Source organism: Macrobrachium nipponense, chromosome 2 (genome assembly GCF_015104395.2).
Source record: "Macrobrachium nipponense isolate FS-2020 chromosome 2, ASM1510439v2, whole genome shotgun sequence".
NCBI lineage: Eukaryota > Metazoa > Arthropoda > Malacostraca > Decapoda > Palaemonidae > Macrobrachium > Macrobrachium nipponense.
In genome coordinates, this window is record NC_087201.1 from 34,449,720 (window position 1) to 34,472,531 (window position 22,812).

Below are 22,812 nucleotides of genomic sequence, written 5' to 3' on the forward strand. Positions count from 1 at the left end.
GATGATTGCCAGTTGCATCTACATATACTACTAAAATATTAAAGCAACAAATCCCTTTTCATAGTAAGTCTACCATGACCCGGTTTCTGTGAAAGTGCAGACTAAAACTAGACAGGGTTTTATATTAACCTAACAAATATATTGTTAGTTAAATATAGCAAGTATTCACTAGCGCTAGAATGTGGTTTCTGAACATGTCGCACAATGTTTGTCACATGTGCTAAATTCCACAGGTATAATTCAGTATTATGTAAGTGTACTGGCTCTGTGAGTTGGGTATAAAGTACAAGATTATCACTGACTTCGCGTTGCGCTGGTTAGAACAATGGTCATGTACTGAAATGGCATGGATGAAAAATCCACATGGGCTAGACAGAAACTTTTCTGCTGGGCTTCGAATAATAACGTGCCCCTGAAGTATGCATGAATAACTTTTCATGCATGTAAACAAATTTTCAGTGAACAGGATGATGTGTTCAATGTCAATAAAGTCTGTAGAAATAAAAAAAAAATATCTGCATACGCGGGCATTAGCCCAAATGTGGTTTTGCATAACATATTATATGCATTGAAGTGTAACGGTATAAACTGTATGTTCATGTATAAAATAAAGTATCGTTATATAAAAGGCGAATGTGTACATTGTTAGTATACTTCACATACCTGAAAAAAATACTCAGAATTAACATATTTGTTTTTCTACGGCTTCCATTTTCAAGACCAAGACATTTTAAAAGTTAATCCTACTTTTAAATACTGAAAAAAGTCATCATATCAACATGTATGGTAAACTATTCATTTTCCATGAAAGTTCCTCTCATGCAAATCATGTTACGTGGTAAATTCAATCTACATCAGTCTCGTAAAATATGATTCTCTGTAGAAGCAATAAGGAGCATATTTTCATAGGTATTTGATGGAAATGTTGTCTATACACCTTCAGTCTGTCTCAGCCAACACTGACACCACTCTATCTTCTTATAATATCGAGATGCAAGATGTTGTCATGGGTCCAATGCTTAAATAATACAGGAAGGCAAATTTGATATCATGTGTCAATTCTGGGTTTCCTTTCCCTCTACGCTTTTAGCGCAGTAATTATATACTATGCGTACATTTTGACCTATTTCATAAAGAATGTCTCTATCATTATAAAAGCCGTTACTCCGTTTTTCCCTGTAAGGGGTTAGACATGAAATGAGTTCTCGCCAGTGCATTCTGGTGAAAGTATTTCATTCTCTGATGGGCGATTGCTGAAGAGTTTTGAGTGTTCCCAGAATGTAGTAGCCTGGTTTTCAGGAAATCTCTCTCCCCTCAGAATAGTAAAATTTCTAAGCCCGTCGCTTAATATGTTAAACCTTCTACTTCCCTGGTATCAATGTCATTTCATTGTTCAGCAAAGTAGTATTTAAGTATAGGAGAACACTAAGTTTAGTTAGTTGTGGTTCTACAATAGGTTGTGATCATTTTGGTGATCCTGAACACAGAAATTATAGATCTTTAATTTGTTATCACCAGAGCTGCTATTCTGCAAAAAGCTTCCTCTTTCTAGGTTTCGCCTCATACACAGTACAAGGCAGTGACCAGTTTAGGACTGGCAGTTACAATAAAACAAGTTTTTATACTAATCTGTTTACCGTAATTAGCCTTTTCCCCATGTGAAATGAACCCAGTCACATTCATTGGAAGAGCGGAAAGGATAAGAGTACAATCTCGAATGCCAGATGCAGCGGCGTCCGCAGCACATTTTCCAAAGGGGGCAAATTATATACAATGGAATTGTGATGCCAATAATTTAAGTGAAGCAAGATGTGAAAAAAAATACGTGACATTAACTTTTTTCAATAGTTCCATATACTGTTCAACTGAAATCAAATATTTCTTGAAAGAATAACGCAGTTATATACTGCATTCCAATATTGTTATACAGTATAATGAAGAGACCTTTAATTTACTTAAACTGGAAGAATATGTTGTAGAATGGATGGAAAACAGTGATGTAGTTTTATGTGATATATATAGTATAATATATATATAGATATATATATATATATATTATATATATAATATATAATATATATATATATGTAATTTTTCCCTGATTTCCGGTTGGGGCCATTGCTACCTTGCCCCTCTGATCGGGCGCCCATGCCCAGATGACAGTCCACTGTTTGCTAACTAATATTTCCAATCTTTCTGTGCCAACTGGAATGAAACAGGAGGGACTGATATAGAAACCTTAGATGCAAGAAGTTCAGTTCCCATTGACAAAAGTCTCCTGAAGTCCAGGTAGCTTCCATATCCCAGAATAGTACACACACCAAATGACTGAGACATAAAGGCAAGTACTTAAAAAAAATAAAAGTCATAAAGAATAAGAAAATGAATGACCAGATTCACTTGACTTGCAGCAATGGTCAGACTGAAGAAGAAACATCTGAAGATACACTATCGCGGGATAGACTAGAGAAGAAACATCTGAAGATACGCTGCCGCAATTGTAGATAAAAGCATAGAAAAGAAAACTGCCGTGGCCAAAGGAATGATAAAAAATAGCAGAGAGTTCCTGGTAAAACTACCATAACAAATTGGAAGGTGCTAACATCTGAAGCCAAGATTCTGTCAAGCGAGTCTGGTTCTGGCAACAAAGATACCACCTACTGGAGGCAAGACTTAAGAGCCTCCAGTAGGCAGAAAGGAAAAACTTCATGAGAAGGGCAGAGCATGGCAGCAAAGGCAAGGAGTCTATGAATGATCCCTTGCTGGGAGATTCTCAGCTAAGTACTCCAAGCACAAATGGAGGTTCCCCTTAAAAACCCACAGTCAGGAAGAGAGCCTCTATCAATAAAGGTATAGAGCCCATAAAGACACTTAGAATGGGCAATAGAAAACAGCAACACAATCTTGAGTGGAAAAAACCAAGAACAATGTAGGATAGGAGCGAAAAAATTGACAAGTGAGGTCATGAGGAACTTTGTCAATAATGTCCTTGAAACTGCAGGAGAAAAGGTAAAAAAAAAGCATGAACAGTTCTGCTGTCCGTAAGTACTTTATCATTCTGGAGGAAACCTGAAGACAAAGTGAAGACTCATTAGAAGAGATAATCAAAGCAAAGTGACATTCCATGTAGAGAAAAAGAACTTGGTTGTAACAGGAACATGGATTGAGGTGGATGAAGGCCTTGTACATCAAACTTAAGTATGCAAATTTTTCAGGCAAGCATGTAAAAAGTGGAGGGAGAGGACCTGCTATTTACACCCGAGTTGCTGTCACAGTCTCTAGAGAGTCGCCCTTCTTAAGGCTACAACTGATAAATGTCATTAAAGAAGATGCAAACCACAAAATGTCTTAGAAGCAATGGATGATCCTCCAAGCGAGTAGAAACCATTCCATCAATTACAATTTTAGCCGAGCTGGAAACTATCCCCACTACAGCCAAAAAACATGGTAATGTGCCTCAAAAACAGGGCATACCAAGAAATTTTAAGTCTAACTGTGTAAGGAAAAAAAAGCAAATACCCAGACTGTCCTTGTACTAGATTGTGACAAGCAGCCCACCAGTGAGTCTGGCTAAGACGAACATACATACATACATGGGGAGTAAACATAAAGTACATGTAAGATGGACTGAGGCACAACGGTATCTTTGAACTATACAAAGGAACTGAACCCTACTCTCAGCACCAACAGGCAGAGCATAAGTAGAAGGAGACACCCAGATGAAGGGATAAGACTTGGGAAGGAAGACACCCTAACACCAAACACTCTTCACAAGGAGTGAGAGGTGCTATCATAGCATAAAATCCATGGACGAAATTAGGTTGCTGTGTTACCTAGAGGTAAGCACTCACAATCATTACACAAGACCACCTCTAAGAGGGTCTATCCCCTGCTGAGAAAAGAAAGCATTAGAATTAACTTACTGCAAAGACAGAAATGGTGCACAAAGGTGAAAGTGGGGAAATACAGAACAATAACAGTAAATAACATTAATTCACAGTATAGAAATGAAAACTTTCAACAGGAATGCTGAAATTACTGGTGAGGTAATGAAAATCTCCAAAAATTGCTATGCAAGGGCAAAAACGACTTTATGTTCGCAGAAATGTTTGTCTTAGAGACAATCTAAGCAAAGATACAAAATGAGTCATGAATGAAATAATTCCAGAATACCAAAGTAAACACAGTGACGCATTGCCAGCAAGAAGACACAACCAAATGTAAAAGGTGCAAAAAGCAAAAAATTCGGAAAACCCTCATAAAACTTCGCAACTTGAGCTGCATCAGCGAATGTGAATGTGAAAAAACAGAAGAAAAGAACTGTGCGAAACTGTCCAACTGCCCTATAACCGAAAAAGAACTCTGTAGGAACGACACAGTAAATGTCCAACACCTTGGAAGTCACACACACAAATGAAAAAATTAGTCTATGGACAAGAATTCGATTTTGGGTATTCACAGTGGAATTTTTCTTTTCATTCTTGAAGTTGGTGTGGGTAGGTTAGTTCCATGTGGAATAAGGCAAATTACGATAAACTGGCTTAGCGTAACAAATACAAAGAAGTCATTACCTGTTGTACAAATGCAGTGACATTTAAATACTCTGCTTACTGCAAAGTTGTCACGGCTGAAGTACCACTGTCAACTTTCACCAAATCCAAGTGATTCTAGTTTTGAGGTTTATCGTAAAAGTATTGTTATTTAGTAAAGATCGATGAATCAAGGAAGTATTGGTCTTTTTGTTCTTACCACAAATAAGAGAGTGTCAGATCTTGCCTGTCAATTAGTTATTAGGTTGCTTGTTTATATCTGGGATTCAGAACATGATCTTATTTCCTAAACCGGAAATTAAAAGTTTCAATAACAGATATGCTGGATTTTAATCAAAATGATTTTGTTCCTCAAGAGCATCATCAGTCTTGCTAGCTACTTTGGTAATGGGACTGAAAATACTGTAATGCAAAGCTCTTTCCTTACTTCAAGCATAATGTGGACCTTCCATGACAACCTTTAATTAAGCTCTCCTCACCCTGAATGAAGGAAAAATTTAAATAATTCCCAAAGAAACAAAAATGTACCTATGAAAATTACTTGTCCTGTTGCCTCTCTGATGAATGTCAACTAACCTGGAGGCGTTGAATTTGTTCGCATAAGATTAGATTGCGCGTGATTAGATCTTGGACTTGTATGGGGAGATGGAATAGGTCGCTGTATCTGGGGCGGGGGTAGAGGAGGATGTGTTGCCTGCCAGTAAGCTTCCAGATATTCAGCTATGTGCTCACATGCATCTTCAAGCTGCAATGAAATAGAAGGACAGTTAAATCAAGTTAATACATATCACACTAATAATAACAAAGGATTACATCTCACAGTCCGAATCAATATGTAAAATATTTTCAATTATAAAAGACATCAATCGTTATTCAAATGAGTGTTACAAACGTCAGGTTACCGCAGTTCTGCATCTACAAATTACCTGATTTTCGTCTAGGATGACATCGAACATTTCAGGCGGGCACTGGGCTAGTTTTTCAGCAGCTACCATTTGAACATTTAGGTTACGGCTCTGAGACTTCCCACGGGACTTTATCAAACGTTGTAACACCTACAAACAAAAAAGAAGGAAATAGAAAGCTTCTAACATAGCTAAATGAAAGTTCCTTTGCTTCTGACAGTCACATTTCCAATTTCCCTTTTTTCTTGCATCGTCAACCACTACATAATTATAGAAATCATTGCTAGACAATCCTATTTCAAAGTAAATATTCTCATCATATGGTATGCATACGATTAATTATTTTCCACTACATAATTCTGTACTTATTACATGTTTATGTTCATACACAAGACGACGCATCATAAGGAAAACATAAACTTTACTAAAGTGCAACACAATGTAAATACAGCTGAACTAATTATATCCTTTCAGCTGACTGCATCCATGATAAAGACTTCCTTCCTTCATTAAAAGATATATCACATTCACAATTCACATTAGTAAATCCTTTCAAAGTGAGAACTATAGTTCTAGCAAAAATGTTCAACTGAAAGAAAGGCAACAAAATATGATAAAGCTTTTTACAGTTTATAAATAGCAGGATATAATTATTTTCATAATTCATCCATTTTGCATTAGATTTATGTATTGCTGATGCGCATCTGATGAAGCCTTATATTACAGCAATCAGTAGGTACATAGGTACACAGGAAATCATATAGATACTAGTTTTAAATGCAAAAATATACGACTTACTTTGGGAGACGATATCTTCAGGTAAACAAGAATTGGAGCAAGAGAAGTCTTAGCAAGTTGCGAAGGATGATTGATTGTGTCACAGTCCAGTACCACCAACTGTAAAGTTCTGGCTAATTCGAATATTCGTTCAATTTCCGCTTGAACTTCCGCTATACATGAAGACCTAGAGTTCGATCGTTCCATAAGTGCACGTTTGCTGGGGTTATTTAGAAGACTCCGTTTGGCTAGAGAGATATCAGCACTCACTCGAGTGATGATCACCCTGTAATTACTTTCACTTGTTATTACACAGAAATAAACTTGCAGTCAAGAGTAAACTTCAGCCTTACTACTAGTTAACTTTCATCAATCTAAGAAGAGGCTAAGTGTCAATGAATCCAAATAAACACAGACCAAAATCTCTTCGTGTTCTGATAATAAACTCAAAATAATAATAAATTGGCCCTAGAGAAGAAGAACGACCACAGTGCTTGTAAGGTAGTTTCAAATGTTCCGAGTGGAATTCTTGAGAAAGAAGCACCAGGCACCCTTTTTCCTGTCGACAATAGCTTCACAACAACCCTGGCTGCTGTTATTTTGGGTAATAAATTATTCATTAATCAACCATTTGTAAGATGTAATAAATGGTTTCGCCCACAGGCATATTTTAAAAGAAGGGCTCTTCATCTATGGATGCTATCACATTGTGTAAATATCTGAGTTCTGAAGTTTTTCACAATTTCCAAAATTATGATGGTGATCTTATAGAGAAAATCACTGGGTGCTGACCATTTTTGAAAAGTTTGGGAACACTTGATCTGAGGCAACATGAAGCAATTCTTGAATGGAGTGAGTTTCGTGATAAGTCGCCGCAAAAAAAACTCACTTCCACCTGAACATTTATGAATACGTCATGTTTCTGAAAAAGTAAACTAGGAAGGTTAGGAGACAACCAAAGTGGAATAATATACTTACTTTCCCTCAAATCTGTGCTTAACATAATCAAAAAGCGCCTTTTGCATCATGTCCGTGACCTCATAGCCTTTCAGAGAAGGGCCAACTAGCACTAGCGGCCGCATGGAAGGCACAACATCGTAGGGGGGGATATTCTCTGGTTTCCTGAAGAAAGGCTTCCGTTTCTCCTTAGCTGGCGGAGTTGTGATGGAGGTCTTTCCTTTGGAATTCCCTAACGAATCAGAGTCATCGCCCAGATCTATTCCATTGTCGAGATCAAGTCCTGTGAGTGGTACAATGAGGGTTACTGACAAGGGGATCTATGGGCAGAAAGCTGGCACAGGACTTAAGACTGGCAACAGGAACAACATACTGGGTCATTAAGCTATACAAGATCATGGCTATTCAAAACAAGTGAAGAGCCATTGTAAAGTACCAAGCAGGATCTGAGGGCTCTCAAAATTCCATGGTAAAAAAATGAATAAAAATATAAGCAAAGTTAATTGAAAATAATGTGTATGAATTTGAAAAGACAGTGGCGTAAGTTTTTGCTTTAAAGATAAGAGGAAAAAGGGCTCTTAATCATGTACAAAAAGTCAAACTAAGTGTAGAGAAAATTATGAACGTTTTCCGACGAAGCCTGGAAGTCAAGACAGCACTGAATTAGGTTCTAAAGGAATAGTAATGTGGTAGCTTCCTTTTGGAGCCACGAGAAAAGAACATGTTGGGAGAATAGTGGCTTTTTATCTGAACAGACACCGACATATCCAGCATCCAGTAAAGCCCTTCAGCCCATTTCAGATGCTAAGGAGTAATCATTACAATCTATCACAAAACTTGCACTATTGGTTTATACAAAATGCATTACGGTACACAACATTATTCGACAGTCATATGAACACATGCAATATGAATTATACTAACAAGGATAAAGATAAGTAAAGTACAAGTAGTTGTGGTACAGTTAAAAGTTACATTCACCATTGTAAAAAATCTTTAGTAGCACCAATTAGCTAATTCATCAATGATCAAATAATTGCTGGCACTTTCCGATGATAATAGCAAAAAGAAAAGACAACAATCAGATGAAAAAAACATACGTTGTACAGCGATGCAGAAGTAACAGCAGTGCTGCCACAGAGAAAAATGCATGAAGATGCATCGGCATTACTATGTATAAAATGGGTACGAGTGGGTCTGGATTTTACGTGTTCTAAGAGTAGGTCTGAGCAAGGCCAATCAGAGTGATTTCTCGTTTAAAGGGGGTTAATGCTAATAATATACTCAAGAATTATTACTCAACAAAAAATGAAGGAACTGAAATCAAAGTCTGAAAAGTGAATATATATATATATATATATATATATATATATATATATATATATATATATATATATATATATATAGTGCATATTACGACTAAAGGGGCGAGAGACGGAAAAGACACAGTAGCAAGTGTATCGTGCTCCCTCGAAGAAATAGGGGTTTCTAGTATAAATTGATAAATAATATCTACGCAATTTCATTTTACTTTTCCAAAATGCCCTCATGATTCTTTACTTTTATTTCCGTGTCACATTCGTTGACCTTGTAGTGCGGTATCAATAAAGGCAAGCAGTTTTATTTACTTTAGGATCTCCAAGAGATAAACTTAAAATAAAAACGATGTGGCATTATGGCTTAACGCTTCTTTTTACTGTAACTTGTCCTCATCATTGTTAAAAGTGGTACTCAGCTTGAATGTGTTATAAACCACAAATAAGAATGAAAGCTGGAAGGAAAAAACATTCAAAATAAGGGAGGCAAACCTCATAAGCACAACAATATCAATAGGGGACTGATCCACGCCCTAATTGGGAATATTGTTGACCTTGACCGCAGCACTGGACATACAGAACCTCCTCCTACCAACGGCACACAGTTAGGTAGGCCAGAACTGGTCTCAGGGTTTGTTTTTGTAAAGAATATTACATAATGGATACGGTTCTAACTGTTCGGTGCTCTTTACTTAGCTTAATGCCTCCAAAGTCTAGTACAGTACCTGTCGTTGCATAATGAAATCAGTCATCTTGTCAAGAACTCATCGTTGTTATTGCGTAAGTGTTATGAGATTCTTGTAAATCCTGCATCAGGAGAACTGCATATCCTACTAGAGTTGTATTGGGGTTGAAACATTTTGCACGCAAAACTTTCCTGATCAAGGTCTTTACCTATGAAGACACATAATGTGACATATTCCACATTCTGTAGTAATATATACACATATAAGTGAATATATATGTACGCATGTAAGTATACACATGTACATAGAATCGAATGGGCCCTATCTACCAAACATGTATGTAGTAATTGTAAGATTCGCAATGGGCCTTAACTTCTCGAATTCTCCACACTTTTTGGATATACTTGTCAATACAATGCCTAAGAACCAGGTGCAAGAAAATGAATACATTTTCAGGTCCTTAATAGGATTCGAACCTGTTTCGGAAGTAAAAGAAAGGGGTCGCGTTACCAACCTGAAAAGCTTATCCTAAAGCGCGAAGAATTCCAAAACTTTAGACGACTTGCACTAAGTACAATTTTACACATACACATTTATATATGTACATATCTATACATATATACAAATATATATATATATATATATATATATATATATAGTATAATATATATATATATATACATATATATATATATATGTATATAGATATATATATATATATATTATCATATATACATATATAGTATATATGATCTATATAGATATATATATATATATATATTATATATATATATATATACATATATATATAATAATATATATATATATATAGTACTGGTAATCTTCTTAGGCACGAAGATATAGTAATTCAGTTGTATTCCACATAGGAAAATGAAAAAAGGTATATTTCAGAAAATGCCCAACAGTTTCGTCCTCCAATGGACCTCTTCTTGGAGCGTTTTTTAAGGAAAGAGATAAAGTTTACAGTGCATGCGGCCAAGAAAGGCCTAAAATGTTTTTAAACATACAGTTACCAAAAACTAGCAGTTTGAGCTACAAACTATTCAGCAGTAAAATAACAATAAAAACAAGAATAGCAGTTGAGCAAATGAAAATACCAAAATATCTAACGAGGTAATACGTCCATTTGAAACAGCATAACATACAGTACATATTAACAAGCCTATACTATATGATAGTTAATGGATAACATTATCCAATTTGTACTGACGTTTCATGACATGTAAGATAAAAGGATCTAATTTATACAAACCAGGCGATAAATTAAAATTTTTTCCTTTGCTGTGAACAATGCAAGCTGTCTCTATCAAATTTCTTTCAATAAAACCTGTGCTCTTAAACAAAATCTTTGACCCGAGCCAGTCAATCGGTGCATTACATAAACTACTATGAACACATAAAGCATTGCTCGTATTATTTGTTCGTATATTATATTTATGATTTAAAATGCGCTTTTCGAGTGGCTTCCCAGATTATGTCCTATATAAAAACTGCCGCATCTTGCATGGGATTCTTATTATATGACTCCTCCATTGTTTTCCAGACTATTATGAATTCAAGTTTTACCAATGGTACTAGGATAGGAAAAAGTTGCACTTGAACCAAGAAACCTCAGGGGTAAACTATAGACTCTAATGTGGGATGGTATGGGAAAGATATAAAATCTAGTTTTCTGTTTTTCTCCTCATATGAATACAATGTTTTTCTTGCTAACTTTAGACTGCAATCAATATCTTCCAATTTAAAATTATTTTCAATACCAACTTGATATATACATTCTAGTTCCTCATTGATAAATTCCGGACTGCAGATATTAAGAGCTCTAAGAAACATTGATCTTAATGCTGAGAGTTTTACTTCTACTTTGTGTGAGGAGTAATTGCTAATAATAAGATTGTTATTAGTAGGTTTTCTGTATATTTTAAACTTGTAGCTAGAACTTACAACTGACCTCACAACTGTAACATCCAAAAATGAGATAACACCGAGGGAACTAAATTATTGAGGTCTCTTAAAATCTTCTGAATGTCAATAGAAGTTTTCAGTACCGCAAATACATCGTCAACATATCTAACCCAGAAAACAATATCTGCCATAATTGAATTAGCTCTTCTAGATTCATAAAATTCCATGTAAATATTTGATAATACTGGGGACAAGCAATTACCCATCTGCATTCCGAATGTTTGTCGGTAAAATTTTCCATTAAAAATAAAACAAGTGTCAACCATGCACAGTCTGATTAGTTCTAAAATTACGTGATTAGGCAAAGACATGACATGTTTATTTAGTTCGCTATTTAAAAATTCTAAGACGTCGTTGACAGGTACACAGGTGAACAGAATTTTAACATCAAAGCTTACCATTATTTCATCATCTTTTGGAGTTTTCCCGATTATTCTGTTTACAAAATCTAAATTATTTTCAACATGCAAATTAGATATTGTACCTACAAGTGGTTGCAATAATGTTACTAAGAATTTAGAAAGTTTGTAAGACACTGAACCAATAGTACTAATTATAGGACGTAATGGTTGTCCTTCCTTATGGGTTTTAACTGTACCATACAAATAGGAAGTCTAGCAATTATAGTAGTAAACGTACTAACCATATATTGATTGTTCCCAAATATCTTTCTCAATCTTTTATGAAACTGGGCATTTACTCGCTCACAAAGGATTAGAAATCAAATGTTCATACGTATCTTGGTCATTTAACAGAATGTTCATTTTATCAACATAGTCTCCTCGATCCAAAACAACAACAACATTAGCTTTATCTGCCCTGGTTATGTGGATATCTTTGTCTTTTCTGAGTGAGTCCAAAGCCTTATTCAGACGTTTCGGAAAGAAGTTAAAAGTACAATGTACTGAGTATGCACCATACACAACACCTCTGGCCAAATTTAGTGCATTCAATATATTCCGGTTTATCAGTATAGCATTTCTCTTGTAAATAAACTGTTTGCTGATTTCCACCATATCAGGTTTTCTTGTTGAATTATTGAATTTCAGTCCCAGTTCTAATACACACTTCTCATTTTCACTTAAAACTTTGGACGACAGATTAAGGTAGTTGGTATTTTTCCCATATGTTTTCCAATCAGACTTCGATATGAGAAATCTTAATTTATTATCAAGCCTCCTCTTATGCACTGTGATCTGACATCGTAGTTGATTGTAGACATAATCCAATAACCTCGCTTGCCAGTCCATAGGAATGTCTCTTAAAAACTGACCACGTAGTTGTACAGACTGAGCAAAATGCTTCCATTTTTCTTTCTTCGCGTTATCGATGTGTAAATTCAAAATCATGTTTTCCAAATTGCCAAAAGTAAACACTCCTCTTCTCATTGCAGACGTCATCAACGAACGGGGTATCACGCATTCCGCTTTACATTCCCTAAGGAATATCCATTGTAATTTTACTTTGTGAGCCTTAATTAGGGCCTTCTTGAAGTCAAACACTAGTTGTCGGCAACGTGGATACAGATTAAGAAAAGCTTGAAGAATTCGCGTGGACATCTTATAGTACTGGTAATCTTCTTAGGCACGAAGATTTTAAGAGACCTCAATAATTTAGTTCCCTCTATAACTTTTACGGTTGACGAAGAAGACAATGGTGTTATCTCATTTTTGGATGTTACAGTTGTGAGGTCAGTTATAAGTTCTAGCTACAAGTTTAAAATATACACAAAACCTACTAATAACAATCTTATTATTAGCAATTACTCCTCACACAAAGTAGAAGTAAAACTCTCAGCATTAAGATCAATGTTTCTTAGAGCTCTTAATATCTGCAGTCCGGAATTTATCAATGAGGAACTAGAATGTATATATCAAGTTGGTATTGAAAATAATTTTAAATTGGAAGATATTGATTGCAGTCTAAAGTTAGCACGAAAAACATTTTATTCATATGAGGAGAAAAACAGAAAACTGGATTTTATATGTTTCCCATACCATCCCACATTAGAATCTATAGTCTACCCCCTAAAGTTACTTGGTTTTAGTACAACTTTTTCCTATCCTAGCACCATTGGAAAAACTTTAATTCATAATAGTCCGGAGAACAATGAAGGAGTCATATATAAGATCCCATGCAAGTGCGGTAGTTTTTATATAGGACAATCTGGGAAGCCACTCGAAAAGCGCATTTTAAATCATAAATATAATATACGAACAAATAATACGAGCAATGCTTTATGTGTTCATAGTAGTTTATGTAATGCACCGATTGACTGGCTCGGGTCAAAGATTTTGTTTGTTTAAGAGCACAGGTTTTATTGAAAGAAATTTGATAGAGACAGCTTGCATTGTTCACAGCAAAGGAAAAAATTTCAATTTATCGCCTGGTTTGTATAAATTAGATCCTTTTATCTTACATGTCATGAAACGTCAGTACAAATTGGATAATGTTATCCATTAACTATCATATAGTATAGGCTTGTTAATATGTACTGTATGTTATGCTGTTTCAAATGGATGTATTACCTCGTTAGATATTTTGGTATTTTTCATTTGCTCAACTGCTATTCTTGTTTTTATTGTTATTTTACTGCTGAATAGTTTGTAGCTCAAACTGCTAGTTTTTGGTAACTATGTTTAAAATTTTTTAGGCCTTTCTTGGCCGCATGCACTGTAAACTTTATCTCTTTCCTTAATAAACGCTCCAAGAAGAGGTCCATTGGAGGACGAAACTGTGGGCATTTTCTGAAATATACCTTTTCATTTTCCTATGTGGAATACAACTGAATATATATATATATAATATATTATATGATATATATATATATATATATATATATATATATATATATAAAGTATATATATATATATATATATATATATATATATATATAATGATATATATATATATATACATATATATATATATATATATATATATTATATTTGTATATATTATCTATATATATATACTATTTCCCATATTTTTTTTTTTAAAAAACATATATAATACATATATATATATATTATATATATACATATATATATTATATATTATATATTAAATAGATAAACCAAAACGAAAATATTACATAAAAACAGAAAAATAAATACATAAAAAACAGTAGGGTAACAAAGCTACGAGAGGTTGGAAGTGTACTGGGTGTTCATCTATAGAACAAGTTGTGAGATGGGAAGAGACTCGAGAATCAGTATAATGCATTTCGGTTCAAGTCTTTGTTCAGAATATTAAAGTTATCATACTTAATGGGACTTGCATTTTTTTTATCATGCTCACATATAATGGACTGTTCAAGGTTAGATTGTGAACATCCAGTATGAAAGCTAACTCCTCTATGGAAGTCCTTATGTATCCTCAGAAAGAAACCCAGGCAAGTATCGTTCTATCACGGCTTAGGATTGGCCATACCCGCCTCACCCATAGTTATATTTTAGAGGGAGCCAGTGCCCCAGTTTGTGCTCACTGGTCCACTGTCCTAGATTGAATCGCCTTAGGGCAAAGTACATAATAGCTGGGAAGGCTAGATTAGAATTTAAATGAAGATGTTGAGGTTGATTGAGAACCGTATGGGTTATCTGAAAGAATCTGGTCATTTTAACACGAAATGATTTTAGTATATTTAGCAAAGTTTTTAGTCATATTCATTTTTATGTTAAGTATATATTTTAAATATAAAAGTTGGACAATTAATCATTTTTATTGGTTTTATCCATCGTCATTCTACATTTTTTGCTTTCATATTTGAACACTGAATTTTCCAATGTGTTATCATTCATTTATTCATTTTCTCCATTAGGGCGCTGAATAATCCTGATATGTTCAGGCGCTTGGTCCTCAAGACCTAAATTTCATAATAATCCTTAGGAACATAGTTGCCTCCAGTCTCGATCTTGGCACTGAAGCAATTGACTTCGAAGCCCTGGTGGTCCACCAGGTCCCCTTCCCCAGGTTCCAGGCATGGTTGAGGGTCTCTACAGTATCCCTCCAAGAATCTGGTGGCCTATAAATATCAGACTTCAGCAAATACTTGCAAAGATAGTCCACTGTCATTTCCCTCCGTGAATCCAAATCTTGTTCCTTTCCTCGTTCTCCAATACCACCACCCACCTCCTCCAGGAACTTCCTCCAGCATAGCCGTTTTGTTGCAACAATAACACCTTGGTTCATTTGCTGACTGAGTGCAGTCTTATTAGGATGCACAGGAGCAGTTTCCATGAGAAACAAAGCTTTCATCCGATGTCTAGAAATGCTGAGGTCCTGTTCCTGATGATGAATAACCTCATTACAAAGATGATCTTAGAGGTGAACCAAACCTTTGCTGAATGATATCAAATCCTTGGGAGCCTATCCTTCAAACCATAGTTGCTTTGTCTGTCCAACTACCACTGGTTTGCAGTGCTGCCCACCAATAGCATTTGTTCATAACAAAGCTGAAACGTGTTGCTTGGAAAGCTTATGACCGGGTAAATTCACTTCGGAGCTGGTATAGATTCCAGAGGCTACCTAAGTCTTTAACCAGCATTTGTATGAGAAATGAAAGGCATTGACAGTTTTATGAAAGTCACCCCAAGCAACCTCATCCATTCGCTTTTAGAGGAAATTTTATTGTCCGTGAATTAAATATGCCAAGAATCGAGATTTTACCAGCAAAATATTCAGTTAGTCCCCCCTGGAACTTTCCAAAGGTGAAATTTTGTAGATATTTTAAATTTACCAAGTGAGGCCATGCGGTCAATATTTTAAGAACACTCTTTGCAACATGATAACTCCACTGCAGTTTTCACGGATGACTCAAAGTCAGATGCTGGCGTCGGCTTTGGTGTAGCCTTCCCTGATGTAGAAAGAAGCGGCAGGTTATCATCTGTTGCATCGATTTTTACAGCAGTATTATATGGAATTTTAAAGGCTTCAAAGGAAGTTTTAATTCGGATTGAAAATAATTCTATTATATATATTGTGACTCAAGAAGTGTTCTTCAGTCATTGGAATCTTTTAACCCTTTAAACCCTCTGATTTTAGATATATTGGAATGGCTGCTTTTACTAAAAAGGAAGAGGGAAAGAAATAAAGTTCTGTTGGGTGCCTTCCCATGTTGGGGTGGCTGGGAATGAGAAAGCTGACCAACTTGCAAAGTCTGCGGTCAGCTCCCCAGAACCTACAAGATGCCTACTACCATATCGGGATTTGTATCCTCTAGTAGGTCAGAGAATTAAAAAATGTTGGCAGTCCCAGTGGGAGGATATTTTAACTAATCAAAAAATGCGCAGTATCACGTCATCAGTGTCTCCTTGGTCATATCCGAATATGCCAAGGAGACAGGAAACGATGTTGTGCAGATTGAGCATTGGACATACAAGACTCACCCATGGGTTCTTGATGTCTCGTGAAAATCCTCCGTTTTGCGAGAACTGTACTGTGCCCTTGACTGTGAAACATTTGCTGATTGAATGTCCCAGATTCGGGAATTTGAGACATAGGTTCCTGTCTTGGGGTCGTGACAGAGTAGGTAATTTTATCATAGCTACAATTCTTGGAAAGGATTGTAATATAGAGCAGTTATATATCTTTATGAGGGAGGCGGGCCCCCTCAACCAAATTTAAATTATACATAGATTGTCTATATACGAACTTATGTATATGAACAAAATTTTTAAATACATATATTTATAGATATTTTTATACAAAATTTATTAAAAATTTAATTTTTTCTATTTAATTTATTTCGGTGTCAATTACCCAGATGTTGTGATGCCAAATTTAATAGATACAATCAATCAATCCTTCTCATTGGCAAAGGTGTTAGTCGGTAAAGAGTGATAGAATAGAACTGTTTTGTCAGCACAGTAGATCTCCCCTAAAACAAAACCTTCTTTCTTCATCAAGTCTCGCAACATCTGGCAAAATTCATCTGTTCCCTATGTGGAACCATCCAAAGCTTCACCACGAGTTTTCTTTTTAGAAATCCCATGTCGAATTTTGAACCAAAATAGCAACCTTCGGATGCCTTAAAGTCTGCAACATTATGCAAACCTGCAAACTTCATAGTAACAGTCTTCAAATCAGCACTACTTATGCTCACAACAGCAGTTCCTTGTTGCCAAATTCACATCAAGGTAGACAGGGCAATGTCTTTATGATGGACTTTTGCCATAACCTTGCAGACCTGGCTTCTGGTCGTCTTCTTCCCGAAATCTGTTGCATACTTCTTCAGCTTGTCCTAGGAAGCCTTGATATGTAAGGTTGATTGGGCAATGCCATGCTCCTCCATGATACACGACCTAGAGTCCTAGATCATCCTGCCTTGATTCTCCAAATAATTTCTAGTTTCTGTTCAAGAATCAACACCTTCCTCGTCCTCTTAGGTGAGGTCATAAAAAAAAATAGACAGTACAATAAACAACACCAGCAGGATCTGTAACGCTGCAGGCACAACATCCATGTGCTCAGGGTACATCTTCGCAAAAGTAATGGTTGTACTTAAGAACAATTCAAACAAATGACTGATTATACACAACCGTACAAAGAGGGAAAATGCGCCTAGTTATTGAGTGCACTAATACATTCTGGATGTAGCCAATTAACGCAAGATATGTTTATGATACATATGCCTATCAGCCATTAAAAGTAAAAACCCACAATGGCGTTTACATTTCCCCCAATAGCAAGAAAACTTGAAAATAACAAGAGTGCTTGTCTATCCCACACCTTCCACCATAGATGTTAAACTGATTCTGTATCTGTACCATTAGTCAATAAAACGTGCTAAACAAAGTGGCGTTTCATGACACGTTAAGTTACCTGATTTTAAGCCAGTTACAAATCTGTCTCCACACCCTTTCACTTGGTGTGTGTGTGTGTGTGTGTGTGTTCGCGTGAATGATTCTTATTGCAATATCACGTATTGCTTTGTCATCTGTGTTTTACTAGATCCTCTGTAGAATATTTCATTACAACTTTAGTTGACTCCAAGTAAGATTATCACACACACCAAAACAGTATACAAGAGAATATGTTATCACTGTTGATATATCGTCTCTAAAAATATCTAAAATAATAATTTGTAGATGTTGGTAACACATTTGATTTACTTGTATATGCACACGCAAAGGGATATCAAATTCATTTATCTCGTTTGGGTGGTAAATTTGATTGTTTTTCCACATTTTAAGTTAGGGAAATAAAAATGAAGACAGCATAGCACAAAATAAAAATATAAAAGGGATGGAGTGACGACATCATAGGATTTATATGTGGTACCTTAGTTGCTGTTCTCTCTCTCTCTCTCTCTCTCTCTCTCTCTCTCTCTCTCTCTCTCTCTTCTATATATATATATATATATATATATATATATATATATCTATATATATATATATATATATATATATATATATATATATATATAGCTTATCTCTTCTTCTATTTTGTTTTGTACTGGATGTATTTCATTAGAAGTCACAGAACACATAGTATTGGACATAATATCACTTAATAAAATGTGGAAAAATCATAAAGTATGTATAAAACAAAACAAAAGAGCTCTGATAAGTCAAATGCCTTCCGCCTAACTCTTTCCACCCCATCCCACAATGTATTCCCACCCCCTCCCAGTCAGGGAAACTCATTCTTGGAGTTGTAAACAGATGCTTTTTACTGTTGTTCACCTTCCATGTGCCCAGCCATGTATACATTACAAATGTATACATTTGTAATGTATACATTATGTATATATATTGTATAAATTACAAACTGCAATCTTCGCTTCTTAAGCTCCGCAAAAATGTTGGATATTTTTCAAAAGAGAATACGTTTTCATACAGAATATCCTATTCTCTGAATAGAGGCTTCACTGGAATGGTGGTCTGACATTGGTGTAACAGATAGTATTTATGAATATATATATGCATAATCACAATAATCTCTGTTAGCCACTCTAATAGGTTAAAATGACTCCCTGTTTCAGCACATGAGCTTTTACAATAAATATTATCAATAAAAACCATTTTACTTAGCATAAAAAGGGACCTTCTTTGAAACTCAAGTATTCAATTTAAAAAGAGTACAACTGAAGCAACTGGGAGCTATTTCTTAAAATAACTCTGTCACACAATACGAACACAGTTATCATCCATAAGCCGGATATCTACAATTAACTTATTTGGCTGCGGATACTTATGCATCCGTAACAAAACTTAGAGTTATTAAACTTATATAATTTTGCAAGATGGGTGGTAAGTTCTTTGTTGCTCTGAAAAATTTGCATCTTGTACTGTCTAGTTCTGGTAGTTCACTGCAAAAAAACTTTTATGTGATAGCCACCTTTATTCTCTTATATTATTTCCTTGTAACTTTGCAAATAGTATCCAGTTTCAGCTCTATTTCAGCATGATTTTTCATTCTTTAAGTTTAGCAATGACGAATTTATAGCAGCTTAGCTATTTTGCGGTGTGGGACTTTTGCTGTCCATTGTGGTAACTATTTAAAGCAGACCACATTTAAGGCCAATACGAAAAAGTGGAAAATAATAGAAGATCAGGGACAGACTGGAACTAGGTTTAAAAACTCGGTGAAATTTCCCAAAATCTTGCAAAACATTAAATAACAGGTTAAAAAACTGCCCAGCAGTTACTCATTATTGGGAGGTTATAAGGTCTTTAAAGAAACTTATAGGGAACGCTGTTTGGCAAGACCCTACAAGTGGCGCGAACCTTGATTACAAATAAAGTCTTCCTTTAATTAGAAAATAATACTAAAGTACACATAGAATTGGCATTGCTCAGTTGCTGGCAGTTTTGCTACTGCTTTATGAATGTTTTGTGAAAACTAATGTTCAGAGAGAGAGAGAGAGAGAGAGAGAGAGAGAGAGAGAGAGAGAGAGAGAGAGAGAGAGAGAGATAACTATATAGATTCAGGCATACTATGTAAGCCATTTTTGGCATTTAATATTACTTAATTCTGTCTGCGCGTTCGCTATATGACAATTGTCATTGCACAAAGGACGTAATACCAGAAGCGCTGATATGATTTAACTACAGGGATTCAAAACCGGAAATGCCTTGATTTCAAATAAAATCCCAAGTTTTCTTTCAACACAGGTAATTAGCTTCAAAAATATCAAAACCGCAGGTGTCTCATGTTTAAACAAAATCCCCAGTCTCTTGGAACTTAAGCAGTTTGACTCCGAAAAATATAAAAACTTTTGATGCCTGAATTTCAAACAGAATTCCCAGTTTCTTGCAACACTGGAAATTTGAGTCCTAAATTCCAGTCGCTTTCAACTTAGCCATTTGGACTCCACAAATATCAAAACCTTTGATGCCTTTGAAGTTCAAACAAAATCTGCACTTTAATGCAATACTGGCGATTTGACTTCATAGAAACCAAAACCGGTGATGACTGAAGTTAAAAAAATCGCCAGTCTCTGGTAACACTGGCAATTTGATTATAAAGACACCAAAACTAGTGATGCCTGAAATTCAAACAAAACCCCAATTTTTTGCAACAATGTCAATTTGAATCCAAAGACAGTGAACGGTGATGGCTGAAGTTCAAACAAAATCCAAAGTCTCTTACAACAATGGTAATTTGATTCCAAAGACACCAAAACCGGTGATGCCTAAAGTCCAAACAAAATCCCTAGTTTCTTGCAACAATGGCAACTTGATTCCAAAGACATCAAAACAGTTGATGATGCCTGAAGTTCAAACAAAATCCCCAGTCTCTTGTAACAAATGCATTTTGTTTCCAAAGACACCAAAACAGATTATGCATGACGGTCAAATAAAATCTGCAGTTTAATACAACACTGGCGATTTGACTTCTTAGAAACCAAAACCGGTGATGGCTGAAGTTAAAAAAAATCGCCAGTTTCTTGCAACACTGGCAATTTGATTCCCAAGACATCGAAATGGGGATGCCTGAAGTTCGAAGAAAATTCCCATTCGCTTGCAACACTGACGCATTTAGCTTCGTGCCTCAACATTAGCTCCGGTCCCATGCAAAATTTTTAGTTGACTCCAATCCCACCCATACTAGCTGGTATCTTCTCCAATTGTGTATTAATAATTATGATGTTTCATTCTCCCGGTATTTCACAATATTTCAGTAAATAATGGCAAGTAAAATGACAAAATATGCAAAACATCTTTCGTTTAACTTATCTAAAAATGCCGAGAGAAATCTGCGTGTTAGAGGAACTAGTCAAAGTATAAAATTACAGTACTAAACAAATATATTCCCACCTTATTGATTCCTAAAACCTTCAAGAAATAGGAGCAAATAGCAGAGTCAGCGTCGTGGACTTTGAGAGCTCTCCGAGTGCACTTATGCACTCCACCTTTCTTGCCCAGTCAGCTTTGCAATGTAATTCTTCGAGAGCGGCCGCAATACTACTTGAAAACAGAATACTTTGACAAAGTGTAAGAAACATCATATAAACATATGGAGGAAGTAATGTTGAAGGGAAATTTCCCTTTTATAAAAATAACAAACGACAAGGAAAGACACCTTCAACCAGCGTTGCTAACCAAATGAATTCTTAAAAACTGAAGAAAAATGTTCACCGAGCATAAACGCTGAGCAGTTCAAGATATGTCCTCTTATGAGGAGGTCAAGAGTTCTCCTTTAATCTGAAAGGAATTTATCTAGGAAGATCCCGTCAGTAGACACAAGTGCACATAATTTTTTTTCTGGTGAGATTTCTTAGATCAGCAAATCGAGAATTATTTTTGGAATTTTGAAGGCTATAACAGCCAGGGAGAGGTCTGGCAATTTGTCTCAAAACAGACATGATTTAATATTCTCTCTCCTAGTCAGCCTGGTTGTCCTGCAGTTTTATGTTAATATGAGTTCCCCAGCAAAAAATTCTCTCATTTTGAAACCATGAGTATTCCGACTGAGGTAACGCGTCCTATATATCTTCTAGCGTTCGATCAACGAAGTTAAGGAACGTGAGTCTGGCCAGTACTCGAATGCATGATAAAAGAAAAAAAAACAAAAAAAAAACAAGTCCCTATGAACACCTACAGAGGAAGGCGTGGGCTCGCACACCCTCACTCCATATATTGAGAGATTTAAAATTTACTCCAAGGATAAATGATGCAATCCGGAAGTAATTTTCAATTAACCTTTGTTATACTTTTATTATTGTTATTTCTGTAATAAACTATCGGTATCATCTCAATGACAGAATTGTCTTTGCTTAAATGCTGATAGGCATGGCGGCGCCCCACCACCACCCATATGTTCTGCACTTGATTTATAATGATTAGCTGCATCTCTGGCTCTCCGCTTAGCAGCTTCGAGATCATTTCCTTTTATTGCTCTCTAGAAGTTGATTTCTCGACACTTTTGTGGTTTTGATCCTATTCTGAGGGGCAGAATATTAGTTTTCCTTAATATTTTTTATAACCAAGCACACATTCCTGGGGTGCCTATGATGTTTAAGGCCTTTTCACAGAATCAAAACTGCACTTCTTTTTGAATTGAGTCGGTACCAAATTATGCCTAGACTGTTTCTGATATTCAGGGCATTTTCACTGAATCAAAGTCAGTATTACATTATATCTGGCATATCAATGTATCTGGCGTACCACTGATGTTCAGGCTATTTCTA

The 22,812-nt window shown here is 35.6% G+C and overlaps 1 protein-coding gene across 21 annotated transcripts in view; it reads right to left on the bottom strand.

Annotated features, from left to right (window-relative positions):
- The window catches only part of LOC135220524 (voltage-dependent L-type calcium channel subunit beta-1-like), a 590,813-nt gene that overhangs the window by 31,136 nt on the left and 536,865 nt on the right, over positions 1–22,812 (bottom strand). For 13 of the 21 annotated variants that reach the window (XR_010315720.1, XR_010315722.1, XM_064257702.1 and 10 more), the window contains 4 exons: positions 7,211–7,472; positions 6,254–6,527; positions 5,477–5,605; positions 5,127–5,295 (listed from right to left, as the gene is read on the bottom strand). Coding sequence is in view for 17 of the 21 variants with exons in the window: in XM_064257702.1 (XP_064113772.1) it covers positions 5,127–5,295; positions 5,477–5,605; positions 6,254–6,527; positions 7,211–7,472 (834 nt within the window). In the remaining 4 variants the exon portion in view is untranslated. The remainder of the gene's footprint in view (positions 1–5,126; positions 5,296–5,476; positions 5,606–6,253; positions 6,528–7,210; positions 7,473–22,812) is intronic. The other 8 variants (XR_010315723.1, XR_010315721.1, XM_064257686.1 and 5 more) reach the window with 3 other exon arrangements.